At 41.7% G+C, this 21,511-nt stretch overlaps 1 protein-coding gene across 6 annotated transcripts in view; it reads right to left on the bottom strand.

Moving 5' to 3' along the window:
• The window catches only part of SRGAP2 (SLIT-ROBO Rho GTPase activating protein 2), a 320,834-nt gene that overhangs the window by 62,650 nt on the left and 236,673 nt on the right, over window positions 1-21,511 (bottom strand). For 4 of the 6 annotated variants that reach the window (XM_053245714.1, XM_053245710.1, XM_053245711.1 and 1 more), the window contains 3 exons: window positions 6,246-6,330; window positions 3,189-3,216; window positions 1,247-1,351 (listed from right to left, as the gene is read on the bottom strand). In XM_053245714.1, the coding sequence (XP_053101689.1) occupies window positions 1,247-1,351; window positions 3,189-3,216; window positions 6,246-6,330 (218 nt within the window). The remainder of the gene's footprint in view (window positions 1-1,246; window positions 1,352-3,188; window positions 3,217-6,245; window positions 6,331-21,511) is intronic. The other 2 variants (XM_053245713.1, XM_053245712.1) reach the window with 1 other exon arrangement.

Below are 21,511 nucleotides of genomic sequence, written 5' to 3' on the forward strand. Positions count from 1 at the left end.
ACGATTAATATAAACCTATTAATGGCTCTTTATTAAATCGTGCTCAACAAAAGGAACATGACAGACAAATTAAACCACACTGAAATAAGCTCACAATTACAAACGGTCTCATGATTACTGTTTGTGTTCTCAGATATTAGCACATGATCCAAAGAGGATAGAGTGGCCGTTTATAATTTTTGCCAAGCCTCTACTACTGTGTGTAAGGCAGGGGTGGAGATGTTTTGTGGTATTTATCTATAAATAGATCTTGTAATGATTAAATTCGAGGGCTGAGGTTCTTTCATTCATTGAAGGTGCAAGGTACTATAATATGGAGCTGGGTACAATTAAACCACATACATAGACAATTCACTGTTACAGGAACAGCCTTGAAAAAGTGTAAAGTTGTAACTTGACTACCATACATTCTATTATTTCCAGTGCCACAACTTGTCAGATGTGACCTTGATAGAAATGTTAGCAGATGGAATAAGCCGTCACTTCCCAGCCAGCAAGGGTTGAGGAGAAGAGGCACAGAGAGAAAAGCTAGAACATATGCTGAACACCAGTAATGGTAGTTGTCCTGAGGACTCCACAGAAGTCCCATTAAGGACAATAACAGTTTATAGTCCCCTCTTGACTCACATGATTAAGGAGTGCTGGGATGTTCTTTCCACATAACCTCAGTGAATCTTTGGTGATTGTATAAAGTCTATATTACCTGCTTTCTTATGGTACAGCTGCATCTGCTGTTGATCCAAAAGTCAAGATGATTTATGGAGGACAAAGGAGAAAAGGAGGAAATCTGGTATTTGCTCATCCATTTGGATGAAACTTCCTGGGAATTTGTGGGATTACAGCTAGAACTGGTACGATTGATGGTACGGAAAGAACTACCTCTGGAGTGGCTCAGTCAGAGGGGACTATGAATTCCATTACTCTCAAGGGGGCTTTCTCTGGAGTCAATATACTTAATACTTAGCAGGGGGACAGCAAGCATTCATCTCAGTGGCTGTTGCTGGTTGCCTTGCATTTCCCTTGGATTTCTTTCTAGATTGTGAGCCTTTTTGGGATAGGGAATGTTTTAATTCCTTTTGCTATGTAAATTGCTTGGGGAACTTTTGTTTTTGTTGAAAAGTGGTACATAAATATTTGTAAATGCATAAATGAATAAAAACCACCACCATGTGTCAAAAAATAGACTTTGACTACCACTGTGCTCAGCTCATCTGAGGTGGATTTTGCAAAGTGTGCAAGAGCCCACCTGTTCTGTGGGAGCACCCTCTTCACCCTTGAATGAAGCTTCAAATGAGCTCTAATAGTCTTTGGATTGGTTCTGGCTTTTGCTTCTGATGCAACCTTTTCTGTTCTGCAAAACGAACCGCAGGAGATACAAGTCTTTGGATCATAAAACCCAACTCCCTGCCAGGACAGATGGCTGCTACATCTGCAAGACAAGGCATCTTGCTTGTGCTTAAAAATCACAATTACACCATTAATTTTGTGGAGTTCTTAAAACGCACACACCAAATCATTTAACAGCAAACTACAAGAATGAGAATCCAAATAGACAGATTCCTTTCACAGGCAATGTAATATATTTTAAACCATTAGCCTAAATGATACTCCAATATTTGATACTGTTCCATGATGACTAATATTTTATTATTACAGATGTCAGACCCTAATTAGGACCTGTCAGCTCTGCTTTGCTACAAAGAATGTAAAATGAAGTGATGACTGCAGATCCGGAATAATCACCCTTCCTTTGTTAGAAAAGCAGCCATGGAAAGACAGAAGCACCCATATGCACATACACACGTACTTGCACATGTCTTGACTTGTTGAGACCAACAGAGAAAGGCAATTTGGAGATTTGTAACTTTTTCCATAAGGCCCCATCAAAAGTGATTTTTTTCTATTATTATTTTCACATATGCAGTGACATTTATGATAGCATGATTGATGCTGGGCCCAGTTATAACAAAACATTTATTCTCTCCACTGCTGCAATCCAATTCCATGTCAGACCAGATGAGGTCAACAGGGCAAAGTGAAAGAGAACCCGCATGTGAATGATCCTCCCCTCCCCCATTAAACAATCAAAAAAGCACTTCAAGTATTTGTTTGCCTTTCATCCCTCATGACAGGGATAAATCCAGCTGGACACAGCCAGAAAAAAATGAAGACACTCATTGCTACATATTAGGCAATAAGCATACACTTTCTCTTTCCTAACATATTACGGTGGACCAAGATGTTATGCTTACAACAGAGCTCTGTGTCGTCCTCCCTGCCCCCTATCATTTAGGAACAGATATGTGTGTTGGTTCACATTTCCCTGCTATTGCCCACCACAGTGATGATTCGGAGTGGGGAAGGGGATGTCTGCCTGCTTTAGAAGGATGGAGAACAACTACAACAACTTGTAGGAGCCAGCATGGTGTAGTGGTTAGAGTGCTGAACTAGGACTGGGGAGACCCAAGTTCAAATCCCTATTCAGCCATGAGACTAGCTGGATGACTCTGGGCCAGTCACTTTTCTCTCAGCCTAACTGACTTCACAGGGTTGTTGTGAGGATAAACTTAAGTACTGTATGTAGTACACCACTCTGGGCTCCTTGGAGGAAGAGCAGAATATAAATGTAAACATAAATAAAATAAAATAAAATAAAATAAAATAAACTTGTTCCTGGTTGTGGTGGCAACCTCATTATCTGGATAAAATCTAACCCTGCTAGATTTTTTAGCATTGAAGTTGGACAGCAGAACGCAAATTATAGAAATGTTAGTAATCCTAGTCCATCCAAATTCCCCCATGTAGACCCAATTGCTGAAATTCGATGGCCTGATTCAAATGCAAAGGGGAAACCATGGTTACATACTATATGTAGACAGCACACACCAGAAACTCTTAGACTTCACTGTATTGCAGACCAGTAATCTGGTTTGTTCTTTACAAGCTGTCACATTTTCTTGCTTTAAGAAAATTGTGGGAGGCTGCTCAAAAAGCTTTTAAATGCAAGTGAAGGTGCTTACATTTCCAAGCACTGAGGCTTTTATAAATCACACTGAACAATATGAGCCCTGCCATCAAATGGGGAAGAGTTTACAGGTGCATTAGCTCATATTCTGTCTGCAAGAAAAAGGACTGTTTTGGTTAATGGAAGACATTGAAACAACAAAGCTGTTTGAAGCCACACCTACCTGGCAAGAGAGCAGTCAGTCCTTTGACCTGTTAAGAGAAAAAAATAAATATATATATTTTTAAAAGCTGGTGGAGGAAAAAACAACTCCAATCCCAACTGGCAAGAAGAGGGGGTTAAGAGAAACTTTTTAAAAAGGTGTTACACACAGCAGCTGCTTCCCCCCTTCACTGCTGTTATTTAGAGCAGGACAGCCCACCCCTGTTGGCAAGGCTCCCCAGTGGCTGACCAGGAAATGCACAAAACAGCTTCAAGCTGCCTGAGGACTCTTTCTTTGGAAAGCATTGTTTTTGAAAATTGGTCTGCAATAGACACACTAATTGTTGACTTCCACTGCCAAGGAGAGCTGGGCCATTTCTCCCTCTGCCTGCTTCCCCAGAGAACTGGTAGGGAAAAGAAATTGTATTTTATGTAGCTTCTTAGAGAGATTGAAAACATTCACAGATTTGTTAGCCTACAGGCACAACATGCTAGCACTGCATCTATTTCAGGAGTCATGGTTTTAACGATGTTTTCCACAATCATATTTATTTAAAAAGTCATTCCGCTAACCTTTTTTTGGCTTGGAAGGAAAGGCAAACCACTATGCATGGTGCCGATACAGGCAATATTTAAAAATAGTATGGTTAGAAGAATAAAGACACAGTAGTTATTTGGCACATATTGGAGCGGAGACAGATTTTAAACTGATTCCGCCACTGGAATTTTGTCATCTGAATCAGCCATGGATTTGGCATGACAGCTCAAGATTACAAAGTGAGTGATGGGGATGCAGCTAATTGTTGATCATGGAAAATAAATAACACATTTTGAACAGTCACTTTCCTCCTCCCAGCATAAACCTCATTTACCCAGAATGGTGCATAATTTATAACAACATTATTCCAAGCCAGAGTTTCTTACCATCTGTCCCATTTCCATCACAGAATATTCGTACATATAAATTACATGACCGTGGCAACATCAAAGGGCTCTAACAGTGATAAATGCAAACTAAAGGCAGGGAAATAATTACTCGCAGATAGAAAGGCCTGCTGGTACTTTTTATTAACAGAACTTGTCATCTTCAGATTAAAGTAATTTGCAAGAGGGGTCAAATATCACCTTAAAGGGAAGTGGGAGGAGCACAAAGCAATCCTGAATTTCTCCAAAGTTAGACAACCAGTCATACTTTGTGCAGCATAATTTCCCAAGGAAACGATGCAAAAACTGAAAAAGATTTCACTCACTCTTCAGTTCAGTAACATAATCTGTAGGATTAACACACAAAATCTCTGAAATTTTTTAGTAGACCATGGTTTTGGGCTAGAGGATAATATATTGTTCTACCTTCCTTTGTCCTCATAGAAAACTGCATCTACATGGTTAAAAAAAAAAAAGGCTCCAGGTTTGACATGTCCTATGACCTTTGCAACCCAGTCCTTAGCCAATCCTCAGAGGTTCAAGCATTACAAAGCAGGCAAAAGCAAAGAGGATCTTCTGACTCTTGACTTTCTAGATAAAAATACATTCAGCTTTCCTCTCTCAGCAGAGAATCACTGTAGAGCCAGCATGGTGTAGTGGTTAGAGTGCTGGACTAGGACCGGGGAGACCCGAGTTCAAATCCCCATTCAGCCATAAAACTAGCTGGGTGACTCTGGGCCAGTCACTTCTCTCTCAGCCTAACCTACTTCACAGGGTTGTTGTGAAAGAGAAACTTAAGTATGTAGTACACTGCTCCGGGCTCCTTGGAGGAAGAGAGGGATATAAATGCAATAATAATAATAATAATAATAATAATAATAATAAGTAGTAGTAGTAGTTTAAGCGGGCAGGCAGGTTAAGAGGAGCCATGCACTGGAATGCAAAAGTCAGCAATGATCCAGGAATGTGATTTGTCACAGGGGCAGCTTGAGTGTTATATGGAGATATTCAGAGGACACACACATGGATAGGATGCAGTACACACATGGGATACAGTCTTCCTGATGTTTTTCCTTTGTATGATAGCTGAATTATTTCTTTTTGTCAGGAAACTTGGAAAAATGTGTCAATCACTTCCTCTCACTTTTTGTGGAACAAAGTCAAATTAAAAAATAATCAATAGTTTCATCTCATACATTTGTGGATCCAGAACACAAAGCAATTTCCAAACCATTCACATCAATGTTCGCAGATGCAGAGTACTCTGAAGAAATATAAATGTCAGGTCACTGTACCAGTATAAAGTTCTGCTAAAAAGCAGCCAATTCTGGGCCAGAGGGATTCAGCCACATGGTTCAAAAGCAGTTTTCACAGGAATCAAAGGAAATTTTGGCAAAGGAAACAGTATCTACTACATATTGCAATTCAGAGTTAATCTACTGTTTTAGCTCTTGTTCAGAAATATCTCAATTTTATAAATGAAAAGCAGATCAGCACAGACTTGCCAGTAGGAGCTGGTCCTTGCTGTTATATGAATGGAGAATTCTATTGTGTCTATTTTGGATTATCAAGCCTTGTCTTTTACAGTATGCCAGACATATGAGTTTTTCATGGGGGCTCAGTTACTGGTGGCAACTTGATTCAACATTTGTGTCAAGTAATGAAGAATTTCAGCTCAAATTGCTAATGGTCTATCCAATTCAGCAAAATTCCAACGGGCTGTGCACTCCAAATTACACTTCCAATTCTACCTATAAACATCCTGTTATCCCAAATTGCTCTCAAAAGTCCTCATGTAGATGAAAAGCAAACTAATCCAATGAAAGAACCTCCTTAAATGATAGAACATTTACATGCCAGGAGAAAACTAATTACAAGAATTACCCCAATTTGAGTCTGTAGAAGTATTAGTGGGGAGGGGGATAAAAGGGCATATGCTTCATTTAAACAAATAGATGATGCACATTATTGGCTCATTAAGCAGTTCCCTTTCACCATTATTTAAGCAAAGCTGCAGAGATGGAATAATAAATTCATAAAACATGACTGTGTCCATTTAGCATTGATAATCCAGGACCGTTATGCTCAGTCAGCTGCCTAATTCAGTAATTACAAGGGATGGGCTGTTACAATGACAAGTGATTCCCAGTCTTACTTTCTCCCAGAGTCTTCTGAAGGAGGTCATGCTTGGCCTGAAGCTTGGTGATGAGGTTTCTCCCTTCCAGATACTCCTTCAACTTCTGTTGGAAGAAAAAGAAACCAAGGATCACCATCTATTTCGCAAACACAGAAAGATCATGGACGAAAGGCAATTTATTGAGCGAGAGCCATGATACCCTGATTTGTTGCCATGCTCAACCTGAAGCCTTCTAGAAGCCAGGATGCAACAAGGAGCTGAGAGCAAATCAAGCCACCATGTTTATCACACAGTACTCAGATGCTATATAACAAAGAGCTCAAACACCCAACCTAGTAGGATAGCTTATCTTTGGCTTTCACAGATAAGATATAGAGGTTTCAAATCATGTGAAAAATGATTCTTAAGAAGGGATAATAATGATAGTTCTGACCTCAACTCAACGAATATCACACACTCAATCTCTCTTTGCCTCATTTGTGGACTTTAAAATGATGTTTACATTCTGGGCTGGCAATTAGATTGTTCTGCGAAGTATGTCGATTATGTCTCCATCTTAAAAAGGTAGCAGAGGTTTTTTGTCTGTGGCCCGGATCACTGATTGGAATCTTGCTCCCCTCTCACAATAAATTATCCAAAGCAAACCCTCTGGAATGTTCTGTTGTATTAATTGTTCAACATTAAGTATGCAGTGCTGCATATCTACTACTACTACAGATCTATATACCACTTTTTAATCTGTTAACATACAAGTAGTTTTGCTGAATCAATCAACATCCATTAAGTCCACCGTTCTGTTTCCAACAGTGGCTACTCAGATGCCTCTAGCCTTTCAAAACGAATGACAGAAAAGTGATGGCTATCCAGCTAGTGCTCAGCTTCTAGTACTGTACTCAGTGATATGGCACCTATGCACAAGGAGATTTATCATGGCTAAGTCACTGTCCTCCACTAATTTGCCTAGCCTTTAAACAGCCATCTATTTAAGCAAGCAGCCTTGTGGTAGCAAATTCCAGAATAATTTCTGAGAGATCAATTTGCTCAGCTCTGAGTTCACATTAGCAGTGGAGTGTCTGGCAATTCTGGACATCCAATTGACGGTACTGTATCCCACATTCCAGACACAAACAGAAATGCCTTTCTACCATGTGCTGCAAACAAGCTAAATGAGCAATCTTTTCTCAAACAAATTTGAAAGGCTGCTACTGTGGGCTCTCCCTCATATACTTAACCACTCTCATTCCACTGCATTCATCATATACTGTGATGTCTGCATCAATTCTTTGTAACATATAATAGGAAATAAAATTCAGAACTCATCCAAGTGTAGTCATACCATTTCTTGAACACTTAATCACAACAGAGATATACACATGCACATTGCAATTCAGTAGGTTTTCCGAGCACAGTAGGGTTTTTCTATTGATTCTTGATTACACTATATTCAGAATTTGCATTCCGTGCTCTTGCCAACAGTCACAATATCATGAAGTAGATAGCAGTAGTTTGACTGAGATCATCTTTCCCATCTGTAGCGTGTCTATAATTTTTACAAAAGGTAAACACAACATGATGCAGTAAAATTTTCTTATTTAAAAAAGAAATAAATGGATACCGACATGGATTAGGCTGACATCCTAATAAAAGAACATACATTACCAGCCTCTGTGGGGAACGGCATTCCCTCCAAGGCATGCAGCTGCATGCCTGCGCACAAAAACCCAGCCCCCTGCTTAGAGGATTCCAGCAGCCATGCAGTCTCGCGCTGTGCTCCAGTGCCTGCTGAAAGTGCTGGCAGCCTTTCCCTTCAACCACTGCATTAGATCTTGCTGTGGCCAGAGCGGGGAAATCAGCTTTCTCATGCAAATAAGAGAACCAGTTCTCCTGCTCCGGCCTTGGCAAGAGGCTTGCAGTGCTACACCCCTCCCCAAGCCTGGGCAGGAGAGATCTTACAAGGTAGGCACCACAGACGCTCACAAGCAATCTTCCAGAGGTCTTCTCGGGAGACAAAGGGTAGCTCTGGAAAATATCGGGTATTACTAATAGGCTCTTTCATGAGAGGGAGAATTGCCACCATTTGAAGAGCAGCAACTGGAGAGAGCAGGAACTCACTTCTGTCTCACCCTGTCTCTCGCTTTCACTTGTGTCCCTGTTTTTATCTTTGAACTTGCTTGTTGGAGTGTCAAAATTTGCTGGGAAGGAGAACGGAGGAGAGGACTGTGGGAGCGCTGTGGGGTGAGTGAAGGGCCAGGCTGGAGAGAAAGAGGCAAGAGTGCTCTAACCACTACTGTGCACACCCCCTTGGATCAAAAGAGGTGGTGTTAAAGGGAGGGTGGTTTAAGGGAAGCAGAAGTCAGCTTCTTCACTTTTCAACTCGGGCTGACAAATGGGGTTTTTCTTTCCAGCTGTAAAACCTCAAGAGAAACTTCCAGTTCAGGGTGGAAACCAATCTGAACTTAGCCATAATTTCTTGATTCTTGCTCTCCTTTAAATGATCATAGTGCTCAAGGCTGCCTGAAAGTCATGTTCTTTATCCCTTTGGAAACTAATGACTGGAATCACAGACTAAAGGTTGGTTAAGAGTAGCTTTAAGGGGGCTTTCTCCCAAGTATGTGTGCACAGAACTGCAGCTTTAAGTACTGTAAATGAAGCAGCTTTCAGTACCATTGGAGTTTCCAGATGGTATGTTGAGGGGATCACCCATGTAGGTTCCAACAACAACAACAACAACCCCCCAGCAGTGAGGCACTAACTTGGCATGGTTGTGGGGCTTGCGTGCTCTGAGGAAGGTGAGAGCTCTGCCAGAGGTCCAACCATACTGGACAGGTCCCACCAAAGGAGCCAGACAAAGAGTGCCTCTCCCATCAACAATATGGTGAGACGCAACTTTAATAAATCTATACTGGATCGGTCGTCGCCCGGGTCAACAAGGACCGCGCCAGGTGCTGGAGTCCCTGGACATCTGGTGGCAAGTGGGCAACAGGACTCAGGATCTTCAGTTGAGCAACCAGGGATGGAGACTGCAAGGTTACTGGAAGAAACGTCGCTTAACCGAAAAAAATATACGAAAAATGCCAACAAGGAAATAATGATCTGCTATTACAAGTCTAGTCCAACTAGAAGAAGTTATTTAAAAAGAATGTATCAAATTTGGAAAGAGAAGCATCCAGATACAGAAATGACAGAACAAAGGCTAGCAGACCAGAGAAGATTCATAATAAGAAATAAAGTATTCACAGGAGTTGAGCTGGAAGAACAGCAAAGAGCAACACAGGCTCAAGATATGGAAGAAGAATTACCACCAACTGAAGCAGTTGCTCAGGTGCAGGTGGAGGAGGTGTTGGAAATAGAGGATGCCAATGTTGCTGAACTGTTTCAAAATCAAAACCAGGCAACCTCCCCTTTGCCTTCACCTCAAAAACCCAAATGCCGTTTAACAGAAAAGCAACAAGAACTAAAGCAAAAAATAACTGAGCACATGAACCAAACAACCACCAGGGTTCGACTTCCAGCTCTAAAAACAGTTGCCAAAAAAACAACTTACTCAGGCATTAAAAGATGTCAATGCTGCACTTGCAGAAATAACAACCAATGATTTCCAAGAAACAAACCAACTAATTTACAGTACAGCAACAATAACAACACAAGAGCTCGGATATAAGATCAATGGACCTGTAAAAAAAGAAAGCAGTACATCACCTAAATGGAAGATTAGATTAGAAAATAAAATCTCCAGGCTCAGATCAGATGCTAGTAAATTGAAAGATATGAAAGACAAGAAGCTGAAGAATGAAAACACCAAACAGTATCTGATCCAAAAATACCACCTAGATTCAAGGAAAATTAGAGAAGTCCTGGAAATAATAAAGCAGCAAATAACAGCAGTGTCAAAGAAGATTAGCAGATATGATGCCAGAATCACACAACACAGGCAGAATCTCCAATTCCAGTCGAATCAGAGACGTTTCTACCAAAGCATAGAAGGAGAAACTGCAAGAAACATAGAAACACCAAATAAAGAAGAAACAGTGCAATTCTGGGGGAAATTATGGGACAATCCAATAAATTATAATTAAAAAAGCAGGCTGGATGAAATAGGTTGAAAAATGTAACCAACAAATGCAAGATCTAATAATAACACCAGAATTAATAAGTGAAAGAGCAAAGAAAATTAAAAAATGGACTGCTCCAGGCGACGATGAACTGCATGGCTTTTGGCTTAAACACCTAACAAGCCTTCATAAACAACTATCAAAAGAGTTCAATCACATTTTGCAAGGAGGTGATATTGAACAATGGCTAACAACTGGGAAAACTCATCTCATCATGAAAGACCCAGCAAAAGGTGTAGTTCCAAGTAATTATAGACCGATAACCTGTCTGCCAACCATGTTCAAATTATGAACTGGAATAATAGCAGATGAAGTGATGCAACACTTATTAACTAACAAACAGCTTCCAGTTGAACAGAAAGGAAATTGCCCGAACACCAGAGGCACAAAAGACCAGCTGCTGATTGACAAAATGATTTTAGAAAATTGCAAGAGAAGAAAAAACAATCTAAGTGTTGCATGGATTGACTACAAGAAAGCCTTCGATTCATTGCCTCACACATGGATACTAAAATGTTTAGAAACAACTGGTGTCAGCAAAAACATTCAGATATTTCTTAAAAAAGCAATGAGCATGTGGAGTACACAGTTAACAATCAATGGCGAGACACTTGGACAGGTTAGCATTAGAAGAGGCATTTTCCAAGGGGACTCACTATCCCCTCTGTTGTTTGTAATCTCCATGACCCCACTTTCACAAATACTAAACAAAACAGGCCTCAGATACCAAACATCTAAAACATCGTCAAATCAACCTGCTGTACATGGACGATCTGAAGTTGTATAGAAAATCCCAGTCAGGAATTGAATCACTGCTAAACACTGTCCGTATATTCAGTAGCGATATAGCAATGGAGTTTGGACTAGACATGTGTGCTGCATTAATAATGAACAGAGGAAAAATAACAAAAACAGAAGGAATAGAACTACCCAATGGAAACAACAGCAAGAACCTGGAAGAGAAAGAACAGTACAAATACTTAGGCATTCTCCAGGCTGATAACATCGCACACACTGAAGTTAAAAGAAAAATTGGAAGTGAATACATCAGGAGGGGTCCAAACTCAATGACGGGAACACCATACAAGCCATAAACACCTGGGCTATACCTGTTATCAGATACACTGCAGGAATAATAGACTGGACCCAGGCAGAGCTAGAGACGCTAGATCGTAAGACCAGGAAAACCATGACCATCAATCATGCTCTGCACCCCCGCAGTGATGTCGATAGGCTCTACCTCCCTCGCAGCTCAGGTGGAAGAGGAATGCTGCAAGTCCATCAAACAGTAGGAGAAAAGAGGCCTTGAGGAATACATAAGGGACAGTGAAGAAGATGCACTTCAAATGGTCAATAATGCGAAACTATTCAACACCAATGAAACAAAACAGGCCTACAAGAAAGAACAAGTCAAGAACCGAGCAGAAAAATAGAAAAAGAAGCTCCTGCATGGTCAATATTTGCACAATATAAGTGGAAAATCAGACATCACCAAGACCTGGCAATGGCTTAAGAATGGCAACTTGAAGAAAGAAACAGAGGGTTTAATACTGGCTGCACAAGAACAGGCACTAAGAACAAATGCAATAAGAGCAAAAGTTGAAAAATCCACCACAAACAGCAAGTGCCGCCTTTGTAAAGAAGCAGATGAAACAGTGGACCACCTAATCAGCTGTTGTAAAAAGATCGCACAGACTGACTACAAACAAAGGCATCACAAGGTAGCAGGGATGATACACTGGAACATCTGCAAAAAATACAAGCTACCTATAGCCAAAAATTGGTGGGACCATAAAATTGAAAAAGTTGAAGAAAATGAAGATGTAAAAATATTATGGGACTTCCGACTACAGACAGACAAACATCTGCCACACAATACACCAGATATAACTGTAGTTGAGAAGAAAGAAAAACAAGTGAAAATAACCAACATAGCAATACCAGGGGATAGCAGAATAGAAGAAAAAGAAATAGAAAAAATCACCAAATACAAAGATCTACAAATGGAAATTGAAAGGCTGTGGCAGAAAAAGACCAAAATAATCCCAGTGGTAATTGGCGCCCTGGGTGCAGTTCCAAAAGACCTTGAAGAGCACCTCAACACCGTAGGGGCCACAGAAATCACCATCAGCCAATTACAAAAAGCAACTTTACTGGGAACAGCCTATATTCTGTGACGATATCTATAACAACAGCAACAACATTGACAATAATTCAGCCATCCCAGGTCATTGGGAAGGACTTGATGTCTGGATAAAACAAACCAGTCAATAACACCTGTCTGACTGTGTAAATAAATAATAATAATTCAATTTCTATACCGCCCTTCAAAAAATGGCTCAGGGTGGTTTACACAGAGAAACAGCAAACAAATAAGATGGCTCCGTGTCCCCAAAGGGCTCACATTCTAAAAAGAAATGTAAGATAAACACCAGCAACAGTCACTGGAAGTACTGTGCTGGGGGTGGATAGGGCCAGTTACTCTCCCCTTGCTAAATAAAGAGAATCACTACGGTAAAAGGTGCCTCTTTGCCCAGTTAGCAGGGGTTAGGTCAAACACTTCGCTACTCGAGTCACCAACAGAAGCTATTACCCCTATAGATTCAGGAAAGACCCTTCAGGACATTTTATGTGAAAGAAAGTCCTCCTATATCGGTGAAGTCTTCATTTGAAGAATTTAGATGTACCATTATCTAAAGCCAAGCATTTGGCTGTAGCGAGGTTGTGTATTGCATCCCCCTTGCTGCTGGTATTTAGCTAATTAAAGGTACAGAAAATGAGTTTGCAAATCTGAACTTTTAAAAGCCTTGTTTTAGATTTTGCCTTATTTTGATTATACTTAAATGTGAAGCAAAAAAAAGTAAAAATGCAATTTTATAAATACAATAGAATTGTAAAATACACTTCTTTCCTTCCATATTTGTGTTGTGTGTGTGTTGTATTTATAGTGGCACATAATAATACACATGTATGCACACTGCCTTGATACTGCTGCCCAGAACAAAACCCATTCTACTCACTGATGAAAAAAATTAGAGGGAACATTGGTAGGGATGTGATGGAGGGTTGCATGCAACTCCTCCTGCCCTCTTCTGCATGCACTGCTGCACCAGTGGGTGAAACCTCCCAGTTCTCCCGCTTCAGAAGCGGTCTGTAAGAAAGAGGAAGCACTTTGTTGAGGGTCATCGATGTGTTTTCTCTCTTACAGGACACTTCTAGGGTTCAGACAGAGCGAGGACATTTTGTCCACTGATGCAGCAGCGGGTATGGAAGAGCACTGGGGGGAATAATGCACAGGCCTCTGCCTGATTCCTGCACAGCCTCCTAATGCACAAGCTTTGTTAATCTGGATGTTGGCCAGTACATTTTAAAAATGAGACTTCAAAAAAACACAAGCAGTATTTCACAACTTCTTCCTAATGCTTATCCTAATTTTCTCCCGGTTAGATTGAACCAAGATATGTTAAACAGCAGGAAAATACAAACTGTTTACATGAACTGATATTGTTGGGTGGTTATCTGTGCAGTCACACATATAGGTTTGTGCCTGCACAGAGCCAGTGTGGGGCACATTCTAGAGCTCTAGACAAGGAGCTACTCTCAACCCTTTATGCTGCCTAGTCTTCACTACTTGTGTGTGTATATGATGGGGGGAAACCCAGTATTTTTGTGCCAAACTTCTGACAAGAAGCAATCTTGGGTTGCAATAATGTAAGCATTTACTCCAAAACAGCCCCATTGGCAACCATAAACACACTACTGATTACATGCCCTTTGCACTGCAATCTCAGATTTCAACAATAAAGCAGCTGAAGCACGATTCCTACCACTAGTAGCATGTATCAAGAATCTAAAGACACAGGAAGGCTTGTACTGCACTCCACTGCCTCACATTTCCCCTGTGGCTGGGGAGGGGGGAAGAAACAGGGGTGTCATCTGTATTGCTAATCCGTAAAACTGAGCAGAGAAGGTATTCCCTGAGCTAGATTGTTTCATGGCTGGAGAGTTCTTTCAAGCAATGGCTCATCTTTCTGCTTTTCTCCACAGATTTTAGCTTTCACACATCTAAGTATGTACTAAGAAAAATATGAATACTTGCAACTTTTGAAATTGTTCAGATTTTCACGTATGTTTTTGCTTCTTAATTTTCCTGACATGTTTGTCCTTGTGTTGTGTGATGAGGAATTGGGTGGGATATGCATATAAACAATTAATCTTGATTTTAATGTGTAAGGTGACCCGGGGTGGGGGGGCAAGGTCTTGGGGGGAAATTTCAAATCCATTTTAAAAAATGTTTTGTTTTTTAACCTAGGCAAACGCCACCATCATCAGCAAGAATGAATAACTTTTAAGACTGTGGGAGCAGAATAAAGAACAAGTTAAAAGAAATATAATGCTCAGGTAATACATGGGAGAATATGCAGAACTAATACCTTCACAGCAACAGAACATGTCAGTAACTGGGCTGGAGTAACAGGAACCACAGAATACTACAAAACTAGTTATGGTCATCTAGGAATAAAGTACATTTCTCCATGTTTCCTAGCTGCTAAGTTGGACATTGGTATTTACCCACTGACCTAGCTTTGCAAGGGTATTGATAGGGTTACAGTAGTATTGTACAAGGAGCAGTATTACTCTTATTAAAAAGCTGAGCAGCCACACGCAACTGTGACTAGAGGTTACCCACAGTGGCTAACAGCTGCATACTCAAATTATCCATTGCAAACGCTATCCCATAATGAAATTATTAAGTGATGTAAACCCACACAATAGGTACAACACTGGCTGACATCCAGACTAAATGACTCCTGAGTAGTCCCACTGAAAGTACGTCATCATGTACAGTATTTCCTGAGTAATTTAGTCTGGATGCCAGGCAGCCACTGCTTTAACTTATAATAAAGCAATTACTTGCCAAGTGCACAATTTACATGGCATGAGGTACACAAAAAAACCAAACACAGAAGCATTTAAATGCAATGGTAGGTCACATGGTTTTGCTCTAGCAACAAAGCAACTCCTGCCTCATGGCTTACACTATACTAGGGATGTGCACGGAGGGCCTCCGAACCAGTCCGGACGACTGGCGGTTCCGCTGGTTCAAAGGCTGGGGGGATGATTTTAAGGATGGGGGAGAGTGCACTTACCACCACCCCCACCCCCGCTATCCCCCTGCCGGTGCTCCACTGTAAACTGGTCTGGAGGGGCAGCAGCGTACCTCCCTGTTGCCCTACCCCCTCGTCGGACCAGGAGTAAGCAGAAGTACCCAGGGTGTGTGTGCATGTCGGGCACGTGCGTGTGCATGTTGCGCTCACATGCACACCGTGCTCACTCACATGCACGTTGGGTGCATGTGCGACATGCACGTGCCTGATGTGCGCTGGGCACTTCCGTTTACTTCCGGCCCAACGAGGGGACGGAGTGGCAGGGAGGTACACTGCCGCCCCGCTGGACCGGTTTACAATGGAGCGCTGAGGTTGGGAGGAAGCAGCGGGAGGGGTAAGTGCATCCCCCCCCCAGTCTTTGAATTTCTCCGCACCGGTTCTGTGCACATCCTTACACTATACCTCAGTGAAATTGCATTATGGCACTTCATAGCTACAGCTCTTTGCTTCTTAGCATATTGATGTAGCATACAAGCAGATGCCATCTGTAAAAAGGTTCAAGCTATATTAAAGAATTATTTTTAGAAAATAGTCTCTTCAGTGAATGATTCTTAGGCATTTGTTAATCCGCTTATTATCTGGCAAAGTTCATTAAATACCGAAATGCCTAGATATCAGAGATTATTGAATCTTTGTATCTTAGACATGCATCACATTTATTCTTCTCTTAATATTAGCTTTCAGTATTTCAGAGTACTAGTTAATTACAGTGTCACAGATTTTGACTCCATGTGGTAAAATAAGCAGTGTTAAGCTCACTACTTTAAAGGGGAAACTGTCAAAAATTGAAGTAATATGGGAAATGGAAGGAAGAGAAATTAATTTCAAATATAATCAATGCTTTTTTAAAGGTTACCCCTAAGTTCTCAGGAGACCCTAAAATTAACAAGATTGTTTAGCAACTTGAACACAAATGCCAATAAATTTAAGATTTAAATGTATCTTGAGACATGGAGGAGCACAATTAACAAAGAACAGTGATTAGAGAAACTTTTCATCACAGTGTGTTCACATTCAATGGCTTACTCCTTGCTGTCAGTCAAGGCCCCATTAAAATAAATAACCACCTGATAATCAGACATGACAGACTGTCTGCCTGAAGCCAATTTAAATTCTGAAAGTGAAACTCTGAATCTTAAAGTATTCGGTCGCTATATGTGGGGTGTGTGTGTGTGTCTGTGTGTGTTTAAGAAGGGACTGCCCAAAATGTGACTCAATGATTAGAAGAAATAGTTCAATCACATACAAAGTACATGGGTTTTGCAGGAGTATGTAAAGACTGTGTGAGTAAGATACACTGCTCTTGTGGTTGTGCTCTCATCTGCACCAAATTGTTTTCTGATAGCATGGCATAAGGTGTAAGGTAATGAACATGCTATTTACTATGGCACTTTGCTGGATTAATCTCACAAATGAGTGGGTCCTCAAGGCAGAGCAGCATGATCTTATACAGCCAGTTCCATTTTGGCTGGGTAAATAGACTGGCTTGCAATACTGCAGCTGAAGCTGCGTCCTAGGTTGGAAAATGGGCCAAGGCAGCCACTGCTGCCTTCTTGAGCACTTATAAGCAAAATAGTGTAGACCATTGCACCAAGCTTCCATTGACCAGCATGCGACGTGATGGACAGTACAAGGTCCTACACATTGCTGTGCTGGTGTAAACACTCACAGAATTGGGTGTACTTCATTTTTATTAGACGACCTCATATGCAGCATTATGACAGTACAGTATTCCCCATCAACTACAGGACATCTTATATCCTTCATATGACTGTGTACTAACAAAATCTTGACATTTGAAAATATGTGTGAATTGTAGGGGGTTAGTACTTCTTGTCCACCTATATTCCATTCAAAGTCTGATACAAAGAGGCAAAGGCAGCCTGAAATCACACAAGTTCTTTTTCTATTGCCAAGTGTTCTGATGGAAGAATGTGTTATCCTACACCAAGGGAATCCTGCAACAATTCCCTCTCCACAACTGCACAGCTACCAATACCCTCCCCCACTTTGGAATTTACCAGTAGGAAGCAGCTGTCAGGAGGAAGAGATAACAGGTTAATATGTAAGCCAATGCAGATCTTCCTGCCTTTCTGCTTTGTTGGCATGGCACAGTGCTATGCTTTCGAGGCTGTATGGAAATACCTTCTGTCATATGTCCCACATCTTTAACACATTCTCTTGCTCTCTCTTGAAGCCAGAGAGCTCAGTTCATTTTTTTAAAAAGCAACATCAAAGCTGAAGCAGGCATTCAGCACAAGTAAAGATATTCCCAGAATGCACTAGGGAGAAAAAAAACCAGAGCATCACAATGCTGCACGGCTGCTGGTGATTAAAAAGGATGAAATAATAGCACATTGATAAAAAGCAGCACGGCACTGATTACAGGCTAGGTTATAAATAATACTTTCATAAACCTTATGGATTTCATGAAGATTACCAAATATTTCTGCAAAGTACTTTGAAGATGAAGGGCTCTACAGTGGCTTAGTATTTTTAACAAGTGATAGCAATTAGGTACAAACTACAATTATCCACCCTTTCTTCAGATGTCTATTTATTTTTTGTACACACATCTGCCCCTCCTTGCCAGCACCTCAGTACTTCTATGTTCTATTTCTTAATTTATTCTCAAAACACCATTGTTTTGAGATATATTTGAGATATAAACAAAGGATATATTGTGGCAAAGAGAACAAGTGACAGTTCTGAAGCCAGAAAGAAGATCATGACAGATCAAAGAACTGAAATGGGGATGATTGAATCCTAAGAATCCACACAAACCACTAAGATCCTCAGGAGTAGCCCAAAGTATCTGGGCACCTGAGGAACTATCGCTGCCCCCAGAAGCATTTAAATGGAGTTAGGGATGTGAATAAAACCGGTTTGCCTGGTTTGGTTTGAATCCAAACCGGATTCGAACTGGACCAGGCATGTTCAGTTTTGCCCAACCAAATAGGGGCCCAGTTCGGACCCGATTCAGGGGAGCCAGGTACCATCAAATTTTGTTTAAAAAAAATTGACTTACTACTACCGAGGAATTCGTTGGCCTCGGGGGATGCTGAGGGGTGTGTGTGTGTGTGTGTGGAATCCAGCAGCTCCCCCTCCCCCCACAGGCCTTCCCCCAAGTCTCCATGGGCTAGTTCAGACTGCTTTGGGGTTGTTTCAGCCCTGTTTCTGTACACGGCGGCCATTTTTTGGCCACTGTACATGCACACAGGCCATTTGCATGACCAGTCACAACCTGGGTCACACAAATGGCCCATGTGCATGGACGCTGGCCCCAAAATGGTCACTATGTGCACAAACAGGGCCGAAACAGCCCACGGAGACTCGGTGGGAGGCCGGTGGAGGGAGGGGGAGCTGCCGCAGCACCCCCACAGCTGCTGCAGCACCCCCAAGCCCTTGGCAGCAGTAAACCAAACTTTTAAAAACAACATTTAATGGCACCTGGCACCCCTGAACTGACTTTGAGCCGAACAGGGTCTAGTTCGGTTCGAGGTTGAGCCTTTGACCCATCCCTAAATGAAGTGCAGGTTGAGAAAAGGTGACTGCTTGCTGGCAGCCTTTTCTTGTCACCCTGGCCACCTTTCAAAGCTTTTAAAGGGGCTTGGGCAACGAAAAAAAGCTGCCAGCAAGCAGTCTCCTTTCTTTCAGCCACATCCCAAAGCAATCTATCCATTCATCCATCTTTCCTTTTCTCTTCCCTAATTTTGTATGCTGACTGCAATGAGTGCTACTGGGACCTGTTCCAGAGCTAGAGCCAGGAACCACAATTTGCAGTGCATCAGAGATGGAGGGAGGGAGGGTGGAAAGATGGATGAACAAGGAAGGCTGTATCATAGGAAGAGCAGCTCAGGTGGAGCATGAGGTACGGGGTTGATAGCAGGCTTTCCTCTTCACACAGAGATAGAATCAAATCACCCTTGGGGGCACTGACCAGATTCGAGGTTGAATCAAATCAGCCTAGATTTGAGCTTGAATCGATTTGGTGATTTGAGTTGCTGTTTTGTCCCTACAATGCCAGATCTCTGAGTTCCTCTGCCACACTGGTTGGTTCTTTTGCACTAGTTCACAATTAGCTGAGAATCTCCCTCATTTCTTGGTTTGGATTCTCAGTTTGAACTAACTTCATAGGTAATTCCCTATGAAGAAGTTATTTCACAACAGAGAATCCACAACACATAAAAATTCCTACAACTTTACCCCTTTGCCCTATTCCTTTGGCTGTTGGGTGGTTGTTGGCACCCATGGGGCCCTACCACCCAACCTACTTTGGTGATCCCTAGCCCTTAAAAATTAGGCAGAATCAATTTGAATTTGAATTGAATAAAATTCAAATCGAATTGATCCCAGATTCAAGGCAGCAGATTTGAGTTCAAATCAAAGCAGGCTGATTTGTTTCAAACTCAAATTGAATTGCAAAAATCAATTCATGCACATCCCTACACCCCAGCTGCTTCTCCTTTTCCTCATTGTGACCAACCATTTGCTTTTTCAAAAGCAGAGGGTGGGGAAACTGGAGCTGTATGAAATCTTTTCAGTAACTTCCTGGTGCTCCAACTTCTGGCTCTTGAACAGGCAGGCAGAAGTGATTGGCAGCAGCTGATGTGCCACAAGAAAAAATGGGACAGTGACTATTCCCGGTGCAATGAGGCAACTGGCAGCAGGAGCAGGTCCGTGGAGGTGGTCTATACACCACCTCCGCCAATCACTTGCTTGAAGCGACCACCTCATTAGTGGAGTGCCCCAAAGATACTTTCTCCTTTGTGAGCAACAGTGAATATTCTCTTGCCTACACAGTTAACTGTTGTTAAATGTTCTGAATTTCTCAGAAAGTTGCACCTCCAAGAAAAATCAATGCTAAAATCATCTGTGGAAATGGCAGTTTGGATCACAAAGTGAAGGACAAGTTATTTTTTCCTTGACATTTTATATTGGAAGAAAGAAAATTTTACACTATATACATACTGAGGTCATTCTCATGACTGGGTGGGCAGGGCAGGCTGCAGAAGCCTGCCTTTCACGCAGACATTGGCCAAGGACTGTCTAGATACAAGCATCTCACACCCAGGTGGTCCGCTGCTGCCCCAGGGAGTGTGGAGGCATGGGATGTCCTGACCCCTAGAATTCCCACAATGCACCACATGAATGTGTGGTGAATTGTGGGGATCACCCCAGAAACAGGCAAGCGCCCCTCAGCACCAACTGAAAGTAGCCGGTGCTGACACAGTCACGCAAATGTGGCTAAGGGAACATTCGCTCTCTTAACCCTGTTTAAGAGGTGGGCTCCCTAGGCTGGTTTGCCATCGAGTTACCACCAGGAGCCTGTAAACTCCCACAGTTTCTCACAGGCAGCCAAGCCCGGGTTTATGTGCCCTAGCCTGGCCTTGGCTGCTTGTGAGAACAGCCTCACTGTGTTTCTTGTTCATACCTCTGAGGGTACAAAAAAGTCAATGATTGAATTACCTTGACTTATTAAGGACTACACAGAGGGCATTACTAGCAAACGATGAATGAAATGAATCCATTTTCCATTTTGTGCCTTGTTCCATCACGCTCCCTGCAATAGGGAGTCATTTTTGTGAGAATATAATAATAGGTATATACTATGCAGTGGGAACAAGAGGCTGCTGGTTCGAATCCCCACTGGTATGTTTCCCAGATTATGGGTTTCCCAGATTATGGGAAACACCTAGGGCAGCAATGATATTTGAAGATGCTGAAAGACATCATTTCATACTGTGCAGGAGGAAGGAATGGTAAACCCCTCCTGTATTCTACCAAAGACAACCACACGGCTCTGTGGTCTCCAGGAGTCGACATCAACTCAACAGCACACTTTACTTTACTAGTATTAGAATATTTCATCCTAAAAGGAAAAGAAGCAGGTGTAGAAAAGATACTGAGCTATCAATTAGTATTTTCTGGTTTATACCTTGCCTCAACCATAATGGCCTTAGGGAATTCACTCCCTTTCAGTCTCAGTTCCCTAGCTGCAATT

The sequence above is a fragment of the Hemicordylus capensis genome, chromosome 4 (assembly GCF_027244095.1).
Source record: "Hemicordylus capensis ecotype Gifberg chromosome 4, rHemCap1.1.pri, whole genome shotgun sequence".
Classification (NCBI taxonomy): Eukaryota; Metazoa; Chordata; class Lepidosauria; order Squamata; family Cordylidae; genus Hemicordylus; species Hemicordylus capensis.